This window comes from Carcharodon carcharias, chromosome 3 (genome assembly GCF_017639515.1).
Source record: "Carcharodon carcharias isolate sCarCar2 chromosome 3, sCarCar2.pri, whole genome shotgun sequence".
Taxonomy (NCBI): domain Eukaryota; kingdom Metazoa; phylum Chordata; class Chondrichthyes; order Lamniformes; family Lamnidae; genus Carcharodon; species Carcharodon carcharias.
Genome location: NC_054469.1, coordinates 158,978,723 through 159,003,611, shown reverse-complemented (window position 1 = coordinate 159,003,611; position 24,889 = coordinate 158,978,723). Strand labels below are relative to the sequence as shown.

At 40.5% G+C, this 24,889-nt stretch overlaps 1 protein-coding gene across 1 annotated transcript in view; it reads left to right on the top strand.

The window, feature by feature from the left end:
• Nucleotides 1–19,059, top strand: part of vps4b (vacuolar protein sorting 4 homolog B) — a 48,934-nt gene extending 29,875 nt beyond the window's left edge. The window contains exons 7-11 of the mRNA XM_041184592.1: nt 2,156–2,304; nt 6,195–6,276; nt 7,283–7,502; nt 15,642–15,782; nt 18,241–19,059. Of these exons, the coding sequence (XP_041040526.1) occupies nt 2,156–2,304; nt 6,195–6,276; nt 7,283–7,502; nt 15,642–15,782; nt 18,241–18,342 (694 nt within the window). The 3' untranslated portion in view covers nt 18,343–19,059. The remainder of the gene's footprint in view (nt 1–2,155; nt 2,305–6,194; nt 6,277–7,282; nt 7,503–15,641; nt 15,783–18,240) is intronic.
• Nucleotides 19,060–24,889: the final 5,830 nt, after the last annotated feature.

The following is a 24,889-nucleotide window of genomic DNA, read 5'->3' as shown; positions in this document are numbered from 1 at the left end:
GCTATGCCTTTCTGACAAGCTCCCTTTATTTCTTCCTCTATGCTCCATCTACCATGTGGTTACTGTTCGGAGGGCTGTACGTGGCTCCCACAAGTGACTTCTTGCCTTTACCATTTCTCATACCTACCCAAACCTTTTCCATATCCAGGTTTCCTGAACTTAGGTCATCCCTCTCTATTATGCTAATACCACCATCAACTAATAGGGCCACCCCTACACCTTTTCCTTGCTTCCTGTCCTTTCTAAATGTCCTATACCCTTTAATATTCAGGTCCCAATCCATGTCTTCCTGCAGCCATGTCTCATTAATGGCTATCAAATCGTACTTATTTATTTCTATGTGCACTCTCAGTTCATCTGTTTTGCTTCGAATGCTTCATGCATTCAGATATAGAGCCTTTAGTTTTATCCTTTTTATAACCTCTAGTCTCATCTGTTGATTTACTGTTAGATTTGAACTCTACCCTTTCCTTACCCGTAATAGTACCTTTCTGTTTTGCCTTGTCTCTACTCTTTGATTTAGCACATCTTCCCAAATTTGTACCTTTGCCCCCACTACTTAGTTTTAAAACCTCTCTAGTTCCCTCGTTATGTGGCTCACAAGAACACTGGTCCCAGCACTGTTCAGGTGTAGACCGTCCAACAGTACAGATCCCACTTTTCCTAATACTGGTGCTAGTGCCCCACAAACCAGAACCCACTTCTCCCATACCAGGCTTTGAGCCATGCATTCATCTCCCTAATCAGATTTGTCCCATGCCAGTTTGCACATGGCCCAGGTAATAATCCAGAGATTATGACCTTCAAAGTTCTACTTCTTAATTTGATGACAAGCTCCTTATACTGACTATGCAGAACCTCCTTCTTTGTCTTGCCTATGTCATTGGTACCACCATGAACCCCAACATCTGGGTCCTCCCCCTCCCACTGCAAGTTCCTTTCCAGCCCCGAGCAGATGTCCCGAACCCTGGCACTGGGCAGGCAGCATAGCCATCTGGAATCATGCACTTTGCTGCAGAGAATGTGTCAATCCCTCTGAGTGTACTGTCCCATATTACCACTACATTCCTTGTAACTCCCCTTGCTTGAATGGCTTCCTGTACCACGGTGCCATGGCCAGTTAGCTCATCCAAACAAGCTGAAGAAACCTGTTGAACAATTGCAAGGGCCGAGGCTCCTGCCCTCTGGGCTCCCTTACCTTTCTCACTTGCAGTCACACCCGCCTGTCCCTGACCACTGACCAAATCAGAAGACTCCATCCTAAGTGGTGTGACTACCTCCTGGAATAAAGCGCCCAGGTAACTTTTCCCCTCCCAGTGTCTGCAGCTCGGCCTCCAGCTCAATAACTCAGAGCCGAAATTCCTCCAGCTGCAAACACTTAACTGCATTTGTGTTTGTCCTGGATCACACCGGTAGCCAGAAGCTCCCACATTTTGCTATCGCAGCGCATCACCTGCCCTGCCAACTCCAATATGTGTTAATGAATTAATTGCTAATTTAATTATAATTAATTATAATTAATAAAGCTTGCACTTCCCAATAGGTTTTGGCACTGCCAGTAAACTTTACAATACTGATAAAACAATACAGTACTTAGAATACTGATGAAACTAATAATACCAGTTAATGGTTAACCTGCTTCTGCTGCACCAAAGTGGAAATCAAATACCAGAGGCTGAAAAAGAGTAAAACAAAAAGCACCTCCTCCCCGCCCTTCACTGAACACCCCACTCAGCACATTTTACTTCTTGCAGTTAACCTTACCTAAAGCACCTCTTTCCCCCTATGCACTGAATTCCCACTTTGAACCAAATTCCCAATGTCTTTGTAACAATCCTATAAATGCACACGTGTACAAGATTGTGATGCAATTGGATGAAAGATTTCAGAACCTCACTCCACAAAGCAACCAGTGGCCAGAACCTGCAACAAGATTGTGGCAATTGATATGGAAAAGTTGAACAGGGAGGGTTGATTTTGGTAAACCTTAACCCAGAAATGCCATTAAAAATCCTGAAAACAGGAAGTAAGATTTGTGAACTAGGGTTGCATACTATAAATAAGACCTTTCGTTTGTGAGGTATATTTCGGGTATTTGTTGGTTACACTGCAGGAATGTTTACATTGCTATACATTGTATTTCTGCCTTATTCAGGTTGGTAAAGAATTTATTTCAACTTGCCCGAGAGCACAAGCCTTCAATTATCTTTATAGATGAGGTTGATTCTCTCTGTGGATCGAGGAGTGAAAATGAAAGTGAAGCTGCAAGGCGTATTAAAACTGAATTCTTGGTCCAGATGCAGGGTAAGCACCTTTAATGGGGTTAGTCTTGTTTATAGTTTGAGTTTAAAGTTCTATGTGGAATCAGAAAAGTTCATTTAGGCCACCATTCCTTTACAGTATTGTGAACTTTATCCAATCAATTAACCTTCTAAACAGAGGTTTCAGACGTTCTCTCTATACGCATGCCCAAAAAGCAAATAGAGTCCCCAGAATGTCAACCAAATGTTCCATCCTTGTTCTTTGGTGGTTTTCATAATGTGATGTTTCTGTGACGCCAGCAAAACTTGTGCAGCACAGAGCTATGGTCCTCTCTTTATTTTATTTTACAAACTTCAAACTTGTTCCAGATATTATGGGGAGGTGGTGGCATACTGGTATTGTCGTTGGACTAGTAATCCAGAGACCCAGGTTCGAATCCCACCATGGCAGATAGTGAAATTTGAATTAAATAAGAATCTGGAACTAAAAATCCATTTAGGGAAGGACAACACACAGCAATGTGGTTGACTCTTAACTGCCCTCTGAAATGGCTTAATTGCTAAAAAGTCTAAAAGGAATGGAACCTACGGAGCACCCGGTATCAACCTAGACACCGGAAATGCCCTGTCCAAAATTGGGAGAGCTGCCTTGCAGACTAGTCAAGCAACAACCTGACATAGTCATACTCACAGAAACATACCTTACACCACCATCACCGTCCCTGGGTATGCCATAGTGGTATACAGTCGAGTTGGGGGAGTTGCCCTGGGAGTTCTCAACATCGACTCTGGACCCCTTAGAGTGTCATGGCATCAGTTAATGGGCAAAGAAACCGCCTGCCGATTACCACATACTGCCCCCCTCAGTTGATGAATCAGCCTGAATTCCCTAGCATCAGAGATGTCAGTCTTCAGCTAATTCGATTCACTCCACATGATAACAAGGCACTGGATACTGCAAAGGCTATGGGCTCTGACAATATTTCAGCAATAGTACTGAAGACTTGTGCTCCAGAACTTGCTGCGCGCTTAGCCAAGCTGTTCCAGTACAGATACAACACTGGCATCTACCCACTATGTGAGAAATTGCCCAGGTATGTCCTGTACACAAAAAAGCAGGACAAGTCCAAAACGGCCAATTACCGCCCCATTAGTCTACTCTGCATCACCAGTAAAGTGATGAAAGGGATCATCAACAGTGCTATCAAGCAACACTTGCTTAGCAATAGTCTGCTCAGTGATGCTCAGTTTGGGTTCTGCCAGGGCCACTCAGCTTCTGACCTCATTACAGCCTTGGTTCAAACACGGACAAAAGAGCTGAACTCCCGTGGTGAGGTGAGAGTGACTGCCCTTGACATCAATGACCGAGTGTGGCATCAAGAAGCGCTAGGAAAACTGGAGTCAATGGGAATCTGGGAAAACTCTCTGGTGGTTGGAGTCATACCTAGCACAAATGAAGATGGTTGTTGGAGATCATTCATCTCAGTTCTAGGACATCACTGCAGGAGTTCCCCAGTGCAGTGTCCTAGGCCCAACCATCTCCAGCTGTTTCATCAACGACCTTCCTTCCATCATAACGTCAGAAGTAGGGATGTTTGCTGATGATTGCTTAATGTTCGGCACCATTTACGAGTCCTCGGGTACTGAATCAATCCATGTCCAAATGCTGCAAGACCTGGACAATAACTAGGCTTGGGCTGACAAGTGGCAAGTAACATTCGTGCTGCACAAGTACGAGGCAATGACCATCTCCAACAAGAGAGAATCTAACCATCACCCCTTGACAATCAATGGCATTACCATTGCTGAATCCTGGGGGATTACCATTGATGGGAAACTGAACTGGACTAGCCATATAAATACTGTGACTACATGAGCAGGTCAGAGGATAGGAATCCTGCGGCGAGTAACTCACCACCTGACTCCCCAAAGCTTCTCCACCATCTACAAGGCACAAGTCCGGAGTGTGATGGAATATTCTCCACTTGCTTGGATGAGTGCAGCACCAACAACACTTAAGCTTGACACCATCAGGACAAAGCAGCTCGCTTGATTGGCACCACATCCACAAACATTCACTCCCTCCACCACTGACGAACAATGGCAGCAGTGTGTACCATCTACAAGACACACTGCAGAAACTCACCAAGGCTCCTTAGGCAGTACCTTCCAAACCCACAACCACTACCATCTGAAAGGACAAGGCTGGAAGAAACATGGAAACACCACCACCTGAAAGTTCGCCTACAAACCACTCACCATTGGAAATATATCGCTGTTCCTTCGTTGTAGCTGGGTCAAAATCCTGGAAGTTCCTCCCTAACAGCACTGTGGGTGTACCTCCACTACATGGACTGCAGTGGTTCAAGAAGGCAGCTCACCACCTTCTCAAGGGCAATAAATGCTGGCCTAGCCAGCGACTTTCGCATCCCATGAATGAATTTTAAAAATGTAGTTCTGTTTTGAAAACTATTGATCAACACAGCATTAACAGATTTTGCTGGGAATCTGTTCCACTTATCTATTGCATCAGAGAGAGAAAAGAGAATCCTAATTAAGTGCTACATGAGACTCAATTTCCAAATTCGCAGTTGAAGCCTACATCTACATGATCAATTACTTTTGGTATTTAAATGAAAACTGAAGAAATGAAATAACTTGCATTTATAGAGCCCCTTTCACTTCCTCAGGAAGTCCAAAAACACATCAGTCAATAAATTACTTTTGAAGTGTCACTGTTATGGCATGCTAAACATGGCAACCAGTCTGCGCCTAGCACCCAAACAATGAGATAGGACAGTTAGGCCTAATTGACTCTTGCCATTTAGACATTACAACAACAGATTTTGTCTATATAGTACCTTTAACCTAGTAAATTCACCTAGGACATTTTTGTACATACCTGCCAGACACGTTAAAGTAGCACAACGGTTCAGTGACGAAATCAATATATCAATTTAAAATGTTCAGCAATGTTCTTATTTTATTAACAAACCACAAAATTAAAAGATAAGCTCAAAGCTGTAGTCTAATTTTAGGTTCTAAATGGCATTTGGAAGAAAAGTTGATAGCAAGTTCAATTTTGTGACTGCGTCTTCATTATTAGTGTGTGCAACCTTTTGCCATGTGGGTGTATTAAGGACTACAGGTTCTTGTTGGGTGCAGCCTATAGTCCCAGGTTGTTTTGTGAAATATTTAAATAACTGTAAGACATTGCATTTTACATTTGACTTGGTGTTAAATTGCAGAAAATGAAAGACTTGTCAGTTTTATGATGCTTTTATTTATTAAATAAGATTTAATGGGAAATATTCTATCTAACTAGATAATTCATGGACTAAGCAAAATTAATGTATCAGTGAATGAAAGCTATTTGAAAGCTGTAATCACCAAGATCTTTTAAACCAACACTTCTCTCCCAAGAAAACTGTTAAATTTGTACATATGCATCGAAGGCTACAAAGATGCTTCATCCAACTTTACTACTGTGGCATTTTCAGTTTTAGTTTCTGAGAATAATGTTTCTTTCCAGCAGTACTCCTGGTCCACGATATAATTTATATCAAAATTAATAGAATGCTTGAAATGATCACCTGTTGTGATTTGTGCTGATAGAAACTGACCTGCTCTACTGAAAAATTTTAACCTTAACTTTTATTGATGAGGATCTGCTTTTCATTGAACTGCAATCTTTTTAATGAATGATCTGACACATTGCTGAATCTTGAACCTGAACATTAACTAGCACATGTCTAACTTGACACTAAGGTATAACAACCTTAGTTTACTTAATCAAAATTTCACTTTATGGAATTTTCAACATGATGAGTTTCCAAAGAGATGAAATTCAACTTGTCACTGTTCAAATTCCTACTATGTCCTGTTTTGTATATAATGCACATTACACACTAACACTTGATTAACTTTTAACAGGTGTTGGAGTAGATAATGAAGGAATTTTGGTACTTGGAGCAACAAATATCCCATGGGTTCTGGATTCTGCCATAAGAAGACGGTAAAATGTTTATGCAACATTTTTTGTTACTGATGCCTTTTAAATGAAAATAACACCTGTCAGAAGTTTATCCGTACTGGTAAACAAATTATGACTCCCTATTAGCATGCGTGCATGCACAATGATGCCGATTTTTATGGCTGACAAAACCTGCTGTCAAGAAAACTGAAAGCAGCCCCTTGTGAAATGCTGCACTCAAGAATTACAGGTCAACTTTTCACTAAACAATTATCACTCTTAACAAAGCACAACATTCAAAGATTGCTTCGTGCTGCCATTGATTGTAATTGTCCAAAGAGCTTTAACTGTTGGATACAAAATACTATGTATAACCTCTTGTCATTTCATAGAGAGAAACAACTGGCACGGTATATGGGGAATCCTAAATGCATGCATCTAACATCTTGTGTTTACTTTCAATGGCCAGTGCTGTCACTGGGGAAAATAGAAAATTGTTCATTATATGTTTTATCATGATTTTCTATTTGGATGATGCATTTTTACTGTAAAATCAAAATACAAATTGTGGTAAGCTTGATTGAAAAAAGGAAGCAGACACCATAAAGATCTATTTGTGTAATTATGAATGAGATTTTCCTTGCAGAGATCTTAAATTATTTTGAAGATATAGCTGGCTTTTGGATTTATCTTGGCGCCTAATTGATAATATAATATCGTGGAATCCAACTACTGAAGCCAATTTGAATTGATGTTTTGATGGGAGAATAATGTTCTATTAGTACAGTATCCCCAAAACAAGTGCAAATAATCATATGCATTGAATTTGGTCAATCTACTTATCAGAGCTAATTCAGCCCCCATCCCCATCCCGTAACTTAGCAAAGCAGTGCTAAAATATGGATTTAATGCTGTGAATGCAGATAGTCTCAAAGCTTTGTATACCCAATGATCACCATTATTATTGATCAAATCAAATTAATGCACCTCATTATCACCGGGTCTTTGGCATTACAAAATTTCTTACATTTAAACTGTTGTTTTCCAGATTTGAGAAACGTATCTACATTCCATTACCTGAACAGGGTGCTCGTGCTATAATGTTTAGATTGCACCTTGGGACAACGCAGAATAGTCTGACTGATGAAGATTATCGGATATTGGCGAAGAAAACAGAAGGATATTCTGGGGCTGACATCAGTATCATAGTACGAGATGCTTTGATGCAGCCAGTCAGAAAGGTTCAGTCAGCTACTCATTTCAAGACGGTAAGGTACCATAAAAATAAAGTCAGTAATTTTCAGGAAAGATGTATCCATCCTATTAACCATAAAGATAAATGTAAAGAAATTCATTAACCAAAGTTGAAATTATATTTCACCCTTTCTCCTCAGCTATTTGGTTCATGTCTGCCATGGCTCATTTTTCACGGATGTTAACTCTATGTATCAGCTATTAGAATTTGGAGAATAGCACTCAAAATGAGTTGTGCTCCCTTTTGTTCTTCACATCCTAATTCTTTAAGGATCTACCTTGCCTTCAACCCACTGTTCACTCTGTACCACACCTTTCAAATGGTTTAATTCTTACCAACAACAAAGGTTTGAAGTTCTGTCGAAGGGTCATGAGGACTCGAAACGTCAACTCTTTTCTTCTCCGCCGATGCTGCCAGACCTGCTGAGTTTTTCCAGGTAATTCTGTTTTTGAAAAGGCTTGCATCTCTTTTTATGGTTTTCCTTTCTGCATAAAGATGGTTTGCCAAAAGGCAACCTTTCCTTGTAAGATAACTTCCCAAGTCCAAGGGATCAATCAAGTAAACCACCTTGGAACTGCTTCTACACACTTATATCCTTTCTTAAATAAGGAGATAAAAACTAGAGTACTCTAGACATGGTCTCACCTATGCCCTGTACAACTGCAGCAAAACATCCCTACTTTCATATTCCATTATCTGAAGAAGAGTCATATGGACTCAAAACATTAACTTTGTTTCTCTCTGCACAGATGCTGCCGGACCTGAGTTTTTCCAGCATTTTCTGTTTTTATTTCAGATTTCCAACATCAGTATTTTGCTTCTATTTATATTCCATTTGCCTTCCTAATCACTTATTGTAGCTGCATACTAATTAGAATTCATGTGCAATATCTCTCCACTGAAATAATATGCTGCTTTTCTATTCTTCCTGCTTAAATGGACAAGTTCACATTTCCCAAATCTTACACAATCTGCCAGTTTTTTTTCCCACTCACTTAACCTATCCCTGTCCCTTTGCAAACTTCTTAAAGTCCTCTTCACTACTTACTTTCCAATCCATCATTGTGTCATCAGCAAATTTAGCAACCATATATTCGGCCCCTTCATCCAAGTCATTGATATAAATTGTAAATAATTGAGGCCACAGCACTAATCCCTGTCGCATCCACTCGTCACACCTTTACAACCCAAAATAGACCTATTTATCTCTACTCTCTGCTCCCTGTTAGCTAACCAATCCTCTGCTCATGCTGATCTGTTACCCACTACACCGTGAGCTCTCATTTTGTGTAGTTACCTTTGATGTGGCACCTTGTCAAATGCCTTCTGGAAATCCAAGTACAGTAAATCCACAGGTTCCCCTCCATCCGTGTTGCTTGTTACTTCCTCAAAAAGCTCCAATAAATTAGTCAAACATGATTTTCCTTTGACAAAATCATGTTCACTCTGCTTGATTAAATTGAGATTTTCTTAGTGCTCTGCTATAAACTCTTTAATAATAAATTCCATCAATTTCCCTACAACAGATGTTAAGCTAACTGGCCTGTAGTTTCCTGCTTCAGTCTCCCTCTTGAATAGAGGAATCACATTTGCTATTTTCCAATCTGATGGGACATTTCCAGAATCCATGGAATTTTGTAAAATTAAAAACCAATGCATCTACTATCTCAGCAGCCACTTCTTTTAAGACCATAGGATGCAGTCCGTCAGGACCTTGGGACTTGTCAGCTTTTGGTACGGATAATTTTCTCAGCTCCTCCCTCCCTTTTACCTCCTGTTTCATAATTTCTAATGTTATTTGTATCCTTTATAATGATGACAGTTGTAGAATATCTGCTCAATTCATCCACCATTTCCTTATTTTTGATTATTAACTTCCCATTCTCACTCTCTAGAGGGTTGATGCTCACTTTACTTTTTCCTTTTTAAATACCTGTAGGAACTCTTATTATCAGTTTTTATATTTCTAGCTAGCTTTCTCTCCATACTCTCATTTCTCCCTCCTTATATTTTAGTCGTTCTTTGCTGTTCTTTATATTCTCTCCAATCTTTTGACCTGCAATTCATGTTTGTAGATTGATTTGATACTATCTTTAACTTTAGTTAGCCATGGATGGTGTGTCCTTCCCTTAGAGCCTTTCTTTCTTACCAGAATGTATCTTCTGAGTATTTTGAAATCTCTGCTGCCTGACACTGCATCTCTACTGACCTTAACCTAATTTCCCAGTTCACTTTAGCCAGCACTGTCTTCATAATTGCCCTTTTTTAAGTTCAAAACACTAATGTTGGATCCACTCCTCTCTCCCTCAAACTGAATGTGAAATTCAATCATATTATGACCACTGCTACCTAGGGGCACCCTCACTGAAGTCATTAATCATGTCTCATTGCAGATTACCAGATCTAGTATAGCCTGCTCTCTGGTTAGTGCTGAAACGCACTCCTCTACGAAACTGACCCAAAAACATACTATGAACTCATCATCAAAGCTACCTTTGCCAGTCTCATTTGTTCAATCTATATGAAGATTAAAATCAACCATGATTATCACCATACCTTTCTCACAAGCCCCCATTATTTCTTCCTGTGTACCCGTCCTACAGTGTTGTTCTGTTAGGGGTCTATGACACACTCCTACAACTGACTTCTTAGCTTAAAAACAAAAAACTGCGGATGCTGGAAATCCAAAACAAAAACAGAATTAGCTGGAAAAACTCAGCAGGTCTGGCAGCATCGGCGAAGAAGAACAAAGTTGACGTTTCGAGTCCTCATGATCCTTCAACAGAACTGAGTAAAAATAGGAGATGGGTGAAATATAAGCTGGTTTAAGGTGGGGAGAGAGAAGTGGTGGGGGGGTGGTTGTAGGGATAAGCAAGCAGTGATAGGAGCAGATAATCAAAAGATGTCACAGACAAAAGAACAAAGAGGTATTGAAGGTGGTGATATTATCTAAAAGAATGTGCTAATTAAGAATGGGATGGCAGGACACTCAAGGTACAGCTCTAGTGGGGTGAAATAAGACTAACAGGGCATAAAAGGTATAGATTTAAAAATAATGGAAATAGGTGGGAAAAGAAAAATCTATATAAATTATTGGAAAAAACAAAAGGGAGGGGAAGAAATGCAAAGGGGGTGGGGATGGGGAAGGGAGTTCAAGATCTAAAGTTTTTGAATTCAATATTCAGTCCGGAAGGCTGTAAAGTGCCTATTCGGAAGAGAAGGTGCTGTTCCTCCAGTTTGCGTTGAGCTTCACTGGAACAATGCAGCAAGCCAAGGAGAGACATGTGGGCAAGAGAGCAGGGTGGAGTGTTAAAATGGCAAGTGGCAGGGAGGTTTGGGTCATTCTTGCGGACAGACCGAAGCTATTCTGCAAAGCGGTCGCCCAGTTTGCGTTTTGTCTCTCCAATGTAGAGGAGACTGCATTGAGAGCAACGAATGCAGTAGACTAACTTGGAGGAAATGCAAGTGAAATGCTGCTTCACTTGAAAGGAGTGTTTGGGCCCTTGGACGGTGAGGAGAGAGGAAGTGAAGGGGCAGGTGTTGCATCTTTTGCGTATGCATTGGGGAGGTGCTGTAGGTGGGGGTTGAGGAGTAGGGGGTGATGGAGGAGTGGACCAGGGTGTCCCAGAAGGAATGATCCCTACGGAATGCCGCCAGGGTGGGTGAAGGGAAGATGTGTTTGGTGGTGGCATCATGTTGGAGTTGGCGGAAATGGCGGAGGATGATCCTTTGAATGCGGAGGCTGGTGAGGTGATAAGTGAGGACAAGGGGGACTCTATCATGTTTCTGGGAGGGAGGAGAAGACGTGAAGGCAGATGCGCGGGAGATGGGCTGGATACGGTTGAGGGCCCTGTCAATGACCGTGGGTGGAAAACCATTTCCGCCAACTCCAGCATGATGCCACCACCAAACACATCTTCCCTTCACCCCCCTAGGGGCTTTCCGTAGGGATCGTTCCCTCCGGGACACCCTGGTCCACTCCTCCATCACCCCCTACTCCTCAACCCCCACCTACAGCACCTCCCCATGCATACGCAAAAGATGCAACACCTGCCCCTTCACTTCTTCTCTCCTCACCGTCCAAGGGCCCAAACATTCCTTTCAAGTGAAGCAGCATTTCACTTGCTTTTCCCCCAACTTAGTCTACTGCATTCGTTGCTCCCAATGTGGTCTCCTCTACATTGGAGAGACCAAACGCAAACTGGGCAACTGCTTTGCAGAACACCTTCGGTCTGCCTGCAAGAATGACCCAGACCTCCCAGTCACTTGCCATTTTAACACTCCACCCTGCTCTCTTGCTCACATGTCTGTCCTTGGCTTGCTGCATTGTTCCAGTGAAGCTCAACGCAAACTGGAGGAACAGCACCTCATCTTCCGACTAGGCACTTTACAGCCTTCCGGACTGAATATTGAATTCAACAACTTTAGATCTTGAACTCCCTTGCCCATCCCTACCCCCTTTCCGTTTCTTCCCCCTCCCTTTTTTTCAATAATTTATATAGATTTTTCTTTTCCCACCTATTTCCATTATTTTTAAATCTATACCTTTTATGCCCTGTTAGTCTTATTTCACCCCAGCCCCACCAGAGCTGTACCTTGCGTGTCCTGCCATCCATTCTTAATTAGCACATTCTTTTAGATAATATCACCACCTTCAATACCTCTTTGTTCTTTTGTCTGTGACATCTTTTGATTATCTGTTCCTATCACTGCTTGCTTGTCCCTACAACCACCACCCCCTCCAACTTCTCTTCTCCCCCACCCCCCCCGTCAACCTTAAACCAGCTTATATTTCACCCCTCCTATTTTTACTCAGTTCTGTTAAAGGGTCATGAGGACTCGAAACGTCAACTTTGTTCTTCTCCGCTGATGCTGCTGGACCTGCTGAGCTTTTTCAGGTAATTCTGTTTTTGTTTTGACTTCTTAGCTTTACTATTTCTCATCTCTACCCAAACTGATTCTACATCTTGATCTCCAGAACTAAGGTCATACCTCTCTATTGTACCAATGTCACCTTTAATTAACAGAGCTACTGCTCCACCTTTTCCAAGCTTCCCATCCTTCTTCAATGTCGTGTGCCCATGAATATTCAGGTCCCAATTTTTGTCATCCTGCAGCCATGTCTCTGTAATTGCTATCAGATCATACAAATTTAATTATTTGTGCTGTTCACTCGTCTGTTAACCTTAGTTCTGTCTTTTTACTTTTTTTTGTAACAGCTAGCCTTATCTGCTGGTGCACTCAGATTTGTGTACACTGTCCCTTTCTGCCATGCTCTGATCATCATTTCCCTTATTCCTACCTTGCTCTTTTGCCTTGTTTTCTCTATTTAATTTATCACATCTTCTCAAACTTGATCCCTTGCCCCCACTATTTAGTTTAAAGCCTTCTCTATATCTGGTTATAAGACTTGCCAGAACGCTCATCACAGCACAATTCAAGTGAAGACTGTCCCAACGGTACAGCTCCCACTTTCCCCAGAATTGGTGCCAGTGCCCCATGAATCGAAACCCATTTCTCCCACACCAATCTTTGAACCACGCATTTAATGCTCTAATCTGATTTACCCTATGCCAATTTGAGGAGGTGGTGGCATAGTGGTATTGTCATTGGATTAGTATTCCAGAGACCCAGGATAATGCTCTGGGGAACCAGATTCAAATCCCGTGGCAGATGGTGAAATTTGAATTTAATAAAAATCAGGAATTAAAAGTCTGATGATGACCATGAAACCATTGCTGATTGTAAAAGTCCATCTGGTTCACTAATGTCCTTTAGGGAAGGAAATCTGTCCTTACCTGGTCTGGCCTACATCTGACTCCAGATGCATAGCAATGTAGTTGACTCTTAAATGTCCCCTGAACAAAGGTAATTAGGGATGGGCAATAAATGCTGGTCTAGCCAATGACACCCATGAACGAATATAAAAAAAAAATTTGGTTGTGGCTCAGGTATTAAACCAGAGGTTATTACCTTTAAGGTTCTGCTTTTTAATTTAGTCCCTAGCTGCTCGTATACCCTCAGTAGAACCTCTTTCTTCAAGCTACCTATGTCATTGGTACGTCGGTGGACTACGATCACTGGAGTTTCCCTCCAGCCCCAAGCCGATATCCCGAGCCCTGACATTGGGTAGGCAACACAGCCATCTGGACTCCCGCTCTCGGCTGCACTATACTATCCCCAACTACCACTACATTCCTTTTAGCTTCCCCACCACCACAGCCACCCCCACCCCCTGCCAATGTTTGAATGGATTCCTGTACCATAGTCAGTTTGCTTATCCATCCTGTACCCACAACTTTCATCCATGTATCTATAAGAATCTTGAAGCTGTTGGACAATTGCAAAGGCTGAGGCTCTTCCGCTTCTACCTTCTGGATGCCCATACCCACCTCACTCGAAATCACACCCTCCTGTCCCTGACTGCTGACCAAAATCAGAAGAGCCAATCTTAAGGGGTGTGACTGCCTCCTGTTACAGAGTGTCCAGGTAATTTTCCTCCCCCCAATGCATCGTAGTGTCTGCAGCTCAACCTCCAGGTCCGTGCCTCTGAGCCGAAGCTGCTCAAGCCACAGACAGTTATTGCACACATATTTGCCCTGGATCACCCCAATGTCCAGGAATTCCCCACATTTTGGAATCGCAATATGTCACCTACTCTGCCATCGTTTTTATGTATTAATTAATTCATAATTAATAAACACTGCTGTTCCAAATAACCTTTATGACTAATAAAACCTCAATTACTAATGAATTGCACAGGTTTTGAAGATAAATTAGCAAAATATTCACCAACCAATCACTTATCTGTTTTCCTGTTATGTCACACTTTGATTTCTCTCAGAACGTGGCCAGTCAGCTCTGAAGCCACAGACTGGACTGGATTGGATAGCTCTTCTAGGTGGTGGTTACTGCCTCCAAGTCCTCTTTCCCCTTGCTCCTTTTCCATTTCCCTATTCATCTGCTTAGTGGTGACTTTCATCCTCCATACTGTAAACTGCTCAGATGTTTCTTTTCATGCAAGAGCATTCTAGACTTACAACTTATTGCAGCCTTTGCCTAATATTTAGACAAAATTTGAAAAGTAATTTGCTTTGTGAAAAATAAAATAATTATAGGCATAATATACCTCCCATTTTGTCATAGCAGAGTAATGCATCACTTAGAACTCCATTAAAGATTTTTTCTATTAACCACCATAAATTCTAAATATCAGATTAAGAGACAGCACATAAATTTATCATCTCACTTTTAAAAAAGTATGGTGTTAAATTTTGATTTTTACTACAAATTCAAACCAACTTTGTATTTGCAAAAAATCTGCCTTGTTATAGTTTGTTGTGGGAATGTTTTTGTCCATATTCTCATATTTCTGGATTTTGTTTTTGTTCTTTCATGGGATGTGTTGTCGCTGACTAGGCCAGCATTTATTGCCCATCCCTAACTGCCCTTGAGAAGGTGGTGGTGAGCTGCCTTCTTGAACCGCTGCAGCCATGTGGTGTTAGGTACACCCTCAGTGTTGTTCGGGAGGGAGTTCCAGGATTTTGACCCACCAACAGTGAAGGGACAGCAATATAGTTCCAAGTCAGGGTGGTGAGCGGCTTGAAGGGGAACCAGGTGGTGGTTTTCCCATGTATCTGTTGCCTTTGTCCTTCTAGATGGCAGTGGTTGTGGGTTTGGAAGCTGCTGTCTAATTTAGTCATAGCATCTCACCAATGTGTACGTTATTTGATGTATTGCTTGGATAGGCAAGTTCTTCTGTTCAGACTTGGCCCAATTAAAATCAAATTTACTTATTGTTATTTATGACATACCACGTTTAGCAGTCTGTTGTGAAATAGTGGCTGTAGCAACTCATAACATCTTAGCAATTGACTACTATAGGCCAGCAGCTAGTTCTGATGAAAGGTCATTGACCTAAAATGATAACTCTGTTTCTCTCTATAGATGCAGCCAAATCTGTGTGTTTCCAGCATTTTCTTTCTTACAGACTCCAAACAATATTTTGCTTTTGTTATCGGCTTGCAAACTTAAAGAATTTACGCTGTTACTCTACTGTACAGAAGAAACATTTAAATTAAGTTTATAGTGTTAGACACATTGTTAACTTGCAGCATAATTGCTAAGTAGTTTGCCTTTTTAAAATTTGTAGGTCAGAGGTCCTTCAAATGCAGATCCATCCGTGATTGTGGATGACCTTCTAACGCCATGTTCACCTGGTGATCCTAATGCTTTGGAGATGACCTGGATCGATGTTCCAGGGGATAAGCTTCTGGAGCCTGTAGTGTCCATGGCAAGTGGCCTTAATTTCTACAGATCTTACTGTTATATCTCGGATCTCAGGTTGTTTATAGTCCTTCACACCACCCCCCACTTCATAACATGTCATGAAAATGAGATGTTTCAAACTACCATCCACAGCTGTCTAAAACAATCTTATTGAAAGAGTTTAACAAATATATTCTTATGTAATAAATAATTTAGCCTTTGGATTATATGCATAGGCTGTGATGCATGCTAATTGATTCCTTAAGTAAATGTGAAAATTAACACACAATGATTGTGCATTTGACCCCATGTTAAAGTTATTTTATATATAAGATGCTTTGAGATGTTTTGTGATACTAAGAACTACATAGAACTAGTGTTGGGAAGATTTTCACAAAAAAACTTAACTGTAAAATGCATTTTTAGGTATGCTAGTGAAGGCAAATACCCTGGAATCATTTAAGAATCGGGGGGATACTATAAAGACGAAAATGAGATTCTTTCTAGATGGAAGAATTAGGATAGGGCAAATGATTTTCCTTAACTATATTTGTCTTGTAAACTATTTAGCCATTCTTTTTGTCCTCAGTCATGTGATCATTACTTGAGATAGCTCAGCACTTTGAGTAATATCTAGCTTCTCACCAATTGTGCAGTGCTGGCTTTTGAGGCTGTTTGCATGTGTCCTTTAAGCCATCAGTAATGCACTAGCCAATCCTGTTGCTCCTAGACTTTGAAATTGTGGCTTCCAGCCATGAAAGTCCATATGAGTCAATATGACTGTCTTTCTCTCCACAGATGCTGTCAGACTTGCTGAGTTTTTCCAGCAATTTTTGTTTTAGAACCATAAATAATCTCTAACTCTGGCAATAAAGACCACATACTCACTAGAACAGGAGTAAGCCAGTCAGTCCCTTGAGCCTATTTCACCATTCAAGTAGATCATGAGTAATCTATATCTTAACTCCATCTGCCTGGCTTGGTTCCATAACCCTTGGTATCCTTTCCTATTAAAAATCTTATTGATCTCAGTTTTGACATTTTTAATTGACCTAGCTTCAACAGCTTTTTGGGGGAGAGAGCTCAAGATTTTAACTGCCCTTTGTGAAGAAGCACATTCTAATATCACTCTTGAATAACCTAGTTCTAATTCTGAATGTTATGCCCCTTATTCTGGACTTTTATACCAGGGGAAATAGTTTCTTTCCTATTTACACTATCAACTCTTTTTATTTAACCATCTTTTAAATACTGTCTTCTGTATTCAAGGGCATTCAAGCTTGGTTTGTGCAATCTTTTCTTGTAATTGAGCTTCTTGGTCCCAGTGTCATTCTGGTGAACCTGCAATGTAAACCTTTCAGGGCCAGCATATCCTTCTTAAGATCCAAAACTGAATGCAGAATTCAGTGTGGTCTAGCTAAAGTTCTGAACAGCTGTAAGTAATTTAAAAGCAAAATACTGAGCATGCTGGAAATCTGAAACAAAAACAAGAATTGCTGGAAAAACTCAGCAGGTCTGACAACATCTGTGGAAAGAAAGACAGAGTTAACGTTTCGAGTCAATATGACTGTCTTTCTCTCCACAGATGCTGTCAGACTTGCTGAGTTTTTTTCAGCAATTTTTGTTTTAGAACCATAAATAATCTCTAACTCTGGCAATAAAGGCCACCACTTCATTAGCCTTTCTTAATTTTTTTTAACCAGTCCCCTAGATTTGAGTGATTTTTGCTCCTGGGCCCCCCTATATTTCTGCTTCTCAGCATTTAGAAAATATTCCAATTTTTAGTCCAAATGGATGACCTTGCACTTTCCCACATTGAACTTCCAGTTTTGTCCACTCATTGAATCTATCATAGTCCATTTGCAACTTTCTGCCCCCATCTACACACAATAAGATCGTTTCTGCTTGCTTCTTGATGTTGGTCATACTCTCTACAGAGAATATAAAAGAATGGAGTTCCACTTAATTTTCATGTGTAGTGTTTGATACAGCAGTATCAACCTGGGAGAATAGAGGAAAGCCAGATGCAAGGGAGTAGCATGTCGTCTCTTATATAAAAGAGGTAGTGAGAATAGTGTCGTTATGTGTGGATAACCTTTATGGGTAAAATGCTTTTTTAAATCACTTATCTACAGTATAGAAATATTGAGTTGCCCTTAGATGAAGATTAACTTTTAAAAATTTACTCAAAATTTATATAAAGAATTGGCTCATTTTTAAAGGAATTGTATTAAGTACACTGAGTACTTTAAAAATTCAGTTCCTATTAAATTGTTAAAGGAACTGTTGGAGATATAAGAGCTTCACAAAGAGCTGTGGTCAATTCCAGCAGTTTAGAGTGTAAGAGAGGAAAGTGAAAGTCTCCTAAAAATTGCCATTTAACAATAACATGATCTATGCAAATAGTCATACATTCTGCTAGGATTATTCATAACAGTCTCTAACTATACTTAATCATTTCCCTCTTTCATTTTCTTTAACAGCCTGATATGATGCAATCGTTGGCAAGCATAAAACCGACTGTTAATGATGAGGACTTGGAGAAGTTGAAGAAATTCACAGAAGATTTTGGTCAGGAAGGCTAAACCATAAGACCTTAATTTGCACTGCAGAATATTTTTTTCTTGTACATCTCTTTTTTCTATTCACTTAAATCAATTGCATACTATAGTAAAGGTTTATTTTTCTCTTCATTTTATTATTGGAACTATTGTGTTTCAGGCCATGGGACTTAATATATATAGTCTTAACTCCAACTTTATATAATACTAATTTCTACATTTGCCTTTAGGAAACTAGTTCTCATATCTAATAATCTAAAAAAGGCTAAGAGAAACATAATATAGATTTCATCGAGGGTTTAGCATGATATTTAAACAACATTACTGAAATTATTAAGAATTTTAAAATGAATGAAGTACCCTGTACATACAATGTGCTGACATTATTAAGGAATGTAAAATAATCTTGGATATCATTGGTACATTCTAAATACTTTGTGAATGGGGCATTTTAAAGAGACTATTTGCACATAAGCTCTAATAACCGTACTGCCCATAGGATTGACCATTTCATTGTACTTCAGGTAGGCTCTAAAATTTCCAGCTGTGTGTAAAATATAAACTTGAAGCTTTGTATTGAAGAAATTGGGACTACTTATGCAGTTATTTGTATTCAAAGAAATACGAATGAAGTGATCAACTTCCATATATGTAGATTTTTTATAATGGAAACCTGTTTGGGAGCCGTTATATTTCCTGTTTAATTTCTGTTTTTTGTAAATAAAGCTTACATCTACCTAATGCTATCCTGTTTTGAATTCTTCTTTCAGGAGACAGTGTTTTTTTATTTACTGAGCTGCTCTTCAATAAAAATTCTTGTTTGTCCTTCGTGAGTGATATAGGCACATTTTTCTAGAAATCTAAATCTGCATGTATAATAGCTAGGTTGTAGGGTGGTAGGAAGCAACTTTATTTTTGTGCAGAATTGTGAGTTCACCTGGTTTACTCAGTGTTGAACAGGGGTTTAGGACTATGAAATGAGATATGGGGAACGATTTGGCAGAAGTGAAGGTTATAGCTTCGCCCATAATTACGGAAAGTCCAACTGAGGCTTAAGAGATGGAACATTTACAAGAACAAGCTCCTGGTATTTTTCAATCATGTGTGATGTGATCAGAGCATTGGCTAAACAAAGTCTATCACCAGAGGTCAAAGTAATACCATGAGCAGATGTTAGAGTAACCAAAGCTTTCTCTAAGGGTGAGGATAATTCAAAGGAAGTGTTTGGCAGGTCTTCATAAATTGAGGCTCAGAAAGCAGATCCAGAGTTAAACAAGTTAGCACAGTCAGCTGACACTGAAGCTGAGGTGGAAAGAATTCCAGAGTGCTGTTACCTTAAAAACTGAGTTCTGATGATGAAGTGGAGATACCCTCTCCGATCTGTGGATGAGAAATGAACGGTTGTTCATCAAATAGTGGTACCGCCCAAATATTGTAAGGAGATATTGCAAGTAGGACATGAAATCCCTATGGTAGGAGATGTACCCAAGCATAGAGAAACAGGCATTTTACCTGGCCAAGACTTCATAAGGATGTACAATTTTGTGAAATGTGTCATACATGTCAGATAGTAGGTAAACCAAAGCATGTAATCACATGTAGTTAAAGCTACAATTTGATCAGTGGCATTTTCTTTGAGTTCTCTTTTCAGAGTCACTCTTATGAACTCCAGTAAGTCCCAAGGGCTTCCCTTGCAACTTCCAGCATTCTGATAAACATGTCCCACTTTATTACATTGGAAACACTTAGGCCTTCGAGTTTCACCTCCACCCTCAGTACCTTTAATACCCATATCAGTTTTTAAAGAACCATACAGTTGGGTATTAGTAAATTGTGTCGGGCCATTACCCAAAACAAAAGCAGGACATCGGTATATCCTTACAATCATGAATATGACAACCCCATTTCCAGAAGCTATTCCTTTAAGGACAATTACAGCTAAGCCGATAGTGGAAAAGCTAACTCAGTTTTTCATTCGTTATGGCCTACCAACTGAAATACAATCTGACCAATGTTCTAACTTCATACCTAAAATTTTCCAGGACATAATCAGCAGTTTGGGTAGCAAACAAATAAAATCTGCCCAATACCCACAGACACAGGGAGCTTTGCAGAAATATCATCAGGCTCTCAAAACCTTGATTAAGTCCTATTGCTACAAATACCTAAAGGATTGGGACAAAGGATTAGATTTCTTAATATTTGCTACCAGAGATTCTCCCAATGACTCTACTGGATTTAGTCCATTTGAATTGATCTTTGGTCATGAAATAAGAGGTCCATTAAAAGTTCCTAAAGCAGAAAGACGAATCCTCCATGTTGGATTATGTGTCCATGTTTCTAGAAAGACACTCAGGAGCATGAGAGCATTAAAAAATTTCCCAAGCCAAAATGAAAGAACGTGTAGACAAACATACAACAACTAGAATGTTCCAAGCAGGAGACAAAATATGGTATTGTTGCCTCTGCAGAGTAAACCCCTAAAAGTGAAATTCAGTGGCCCCTACAAGATAGTTAGGAGAGTTAGTAAAGTGACTGATCTGATAGATAATCCTGAGTGTCGGAAGAAAAAGTGGTTGTGTCACATAAACATGCCGAAGTAATATCATCGTGATAAGACAGAGCAAGTATGTCAGGTGGTAGAAGTAATGGTGGATGGCAGAGACAAAAAGTGCAAGGTAGAAGGAGAAATAGATGGTGCCCAAAGTGAAACTCCTACAATTTGACAAACCAATATGACAACACTGAGACTGTTAGACACTCTTCTCATATTTAGAGGAAGGACCATGGGAAGATCTAATAAGGTTTCTTAGGAAGTATAAGGGAATTTGTAGATACACCTGGATATATTGTTAGCTAAACAAGGTGATAAATTAGGGATAGAGAAGTCGGTGGGGTACTTTTCCAAGAAACTAAATCAATATCAGAGAAAGTACTCTACAGTAGAAAAAGAAACCCTAGCATTGTTGTTGTCTCTTCAACACTTCGAAGTCTACGTCTGACACGACAACAAAGGAACACTAATGTACACTGACCATAATCTGCTGGCATTCACTGAAGGTTTAAAATTCAAAATGTGAGAATGTTTAGATGGAGTCTATTGTTTCAACCATTCAAAGTAAAGGTTGTTCACATTGCCAGTAAAGATATTGTGATTGTGGATGCATTGTGCCAGGTGTCAAATACTAAAATAAGAAATGCCGAAGATCATATAAGATTGTATAAAGGGGCAGGAAGGATGGATGGAAGTAAGTCTCATGTTCTGTTGTCCAACCATGTGTCCCATATTTTGTAATGAAACGCATTTTTGAAATGGGTGGAGGCATGTAAAGCACATATGTTTTTATTTCTGTTGGACTGTTGTAAAGAACATATCTTTTTATTTTATGTTGGACTGTGGATTAGAATTACAATGGCTGAAGTTTAAGGACATGTCCACTGGAACAGGATGGGAGATATATACAATTCTGCAGTCCTGGAACAGAGTATACTGTAAAAGACAGGATGGTTCTGGAAAGGAGTTCTGGACTAAGGGAGCTACCTGACAATATATTTTTAATTGGCTCCTGACCAGGTGCCCAGGGTTTTGTGTGGTAGCAATGCAGCAGAAAGCTCTTTCTAAAAAATCTCTTTTCCTCCTATATCTATAACCTGCTCATGCTCTCTCTCTGAGGAAACCCTTTTAAAAAGGAAAAGGAGAAAACCACTGTTAGAGACATTGAAAAGCAAGTTCTCAACTAGTGAACTAAATACTGAAAGTGCTGGAAGACTCATGTCATCAGCAAGAACTGAAAGGAATTTGGAAGACATTGATCAAAATCAGCCCACTGAATCCTGTAATCCGGATTTGTGCTGTTGAACTGTTTTGCCCCACTTTAGAATCCATGTTTTATTTGTCTTGTGTGTGTGTGTGTATAGGGATTTAAGATGGGGGGTGGGTAGAGTGTAAGTTAGAATTAAGCAGTTCATATTTCTTTCTTTTGCTATTAAAAACAATTTGTTCAATAAATAGTTATTTACTTATTAACTTTACAAACGTGGTGCTCATATTCTGTTGACCTAAATTAAACAGGTAGAATTGGGGCAATCTGGTGGTTTGATCAAACTTTTCACATTTGTCGCGGCTCAGAGAACAGTGGACTGTTTACAGCGCACTATCTCCAGTGAGTCGTGACACTAGCCTGCATAGCTGATGGATATAATAAAGCCTATGGGAATTTTCAAACATAAAACAATTCTGGGGAAAAAGGATTAAAAAATTGTTTTTTAACTCAATGTTAAGTCCAGAAGGCTATAAGGTTCCTAATTGGAAGATGAGGCATTGTTCCTCCAGTTTGCGTTGGGCTTCACTGGAGCATTGCAGCAGGCCTATGACGGACATATGGGCATGAGAGCAGGATGGTGTGTTAAAATAGCAAGCGGCAGGAAGGTCTGAGTTATACTTCTGCAAAGCAGTCACCCAGTCTACGTTTAGTCTCCCCAATGTAGAGGAGACCGCATTGGGAGCAGCGAATGCAGTAGACCAAATTGAAGGTGCTGCAAGTGAAGTGCTGTTTCACCTGAAAGGTGTGTTTGGGGCCTTGGATGGTGGAGAGGGAGGAGGTAAAGGGGCAGGTGTTGCACATTCTGTGATTGCACAGATTAGCTTCCATATTTCTCTACATTACAGCAACAACTACACATCAAAAGTAATTAATTGGTTGTGGAGCACTTAGGTTTTCCCAAAGTATATGAAGGGCATGATACAAATGCAAGTTCTTTCTTTTACTCAACTTCACCATGCAGTAACATGTCATTAAAGGGGGAAAACAATGTTTTTATTTCTGGAGTATCCAACCTAACAGCAACAGAGGGTCCCCCAGTCTTGTTCCATGCTGAACCAGTCTGATACCACCTAATGCAAGGCCAGCTTTTATTGCCCAACCCTAATTGCTCTTGAGAAGATGGTGGTGAGCTGCTTTCTTGAACTGCTGCAATCCAAGTAGTGTAGGTACACCCACAGTGCTCTTAGGGAGGGAGTTCCAGGATTTTGACCCAATGACAGTGAAGGAACAGCGATATATTTCCAAGTCAGGATGGTGAGTGGCTCAGGGGGGAACTTCCAGGTGGTGGTGTCCGATGTGTCTGCTGCCCTTTTCCTTCTAGATGGTAGCGGTTGTGGGTTTGGAAGGTGCTGCCTAAGGAGGCTTGGTGAGTTAAAAACAAAAAACTGCGGATGCTGGAAATCCAAAACAAAAACAGAATTACCTGGAAAAACTCAGCAGGTCTGGCAGCATCAGCGGAGAAGAAAAGAGTTGACGTTTCGAGTCCTCGTGACCCTTCAACAGAACTTAGAGTTCTATTGAAGGGTCATGAGGACTCGAAACGTCAACTATTCTCCGCCGATGCTGCCAGACCTGCTGAGTTTTTCCAGGTAATTCTGTTTTTGTTTTGAGCCTTGGTGAGTTCCTGGAATGCATCTTGTAGATGGCACACACTGCTGCCACTGTTTGTTGGTGGTGGAGGGAGTGAATGTTTGTGGATGGGGTGCCAATCAGGTAGGTTGCTTTGTCCTGGATGCTGTCAAGCTTCTTGAGTGTTGTTGGAGAGTATTCCATCACACTCCTAATTTGTGCCTTGGAGATGGTGGACAGGCTTTGGGGAGTCAGGAGGTGAGTTTCTCACTGCAGGGTTCCTAGCCTCTGACCTGCTCTTGTAGCCACAGTATTTATATGGCTATTCCAGTTCAGTTTCTGGTCAATGGTAACCCCCAGGATGTTGATAGTGGGGGATTCAGTGATGGTAATGCCACTGAATGTCAAGAGGCGATGGTTAGGTTCTCTTGTTGGACATGGTCATTGCCTGGCACTTATATGGCGTGAATGCTACTTGCCACTTGTCAGCCTAAGCCTGGATATTGCCTAGGTCTTGCTGCATTTTGACGTTGACTGCTTCAACATCTGAGGAGTCACAAATGATGCTGAACATTATGCAATCATCAACAAACATCCCCACTTCTGATGTTATGATGGAAGGAAGGTCATTGAAGCAGCTGAGATTGTTGGGCCTAGGATACTACCTTGAGGAACTTTGCTATGTTTCAAATTTGCTCATACTTAATTTAATAAATAACAATGAACAGGCTTCACTGAGGCCTAGGATAAGTAAGTGCTAAAGTTGTTTAACCCATCCATAAAATCAGTCCCTGTCATCAGATTAGGGAGAGCAAAATTAGTGAGACACAAAGTAGGTGGTTTCTGCAAGGATTATCAAGCTAGAAACTGGCCCAGTCTCATTTCCAATTACAGGGGCTGTGATTTATGGCCTTCCTGCATCGATTCCAATAGAGGCAGGGAGCACGTAATTTTGGTGCTCCCACCTCATTAAAATAGCATGGAGCCACATCGATTCTGCATTGTTGTCTTCCTTAAGTTGCTGCAGAAAACCTCAATGTTTAGCAGTGGGGCGAGTGACATTGGGCTGGAACTATGTAGTGCAGGCTGTCTTCTCTTCCCTATTGTTTGATGCACTCCTGAAAAAAGGGAGCCTGTACTAAAACTGCTGGTAACTAATTTTGCAAGACTTAAGCAGC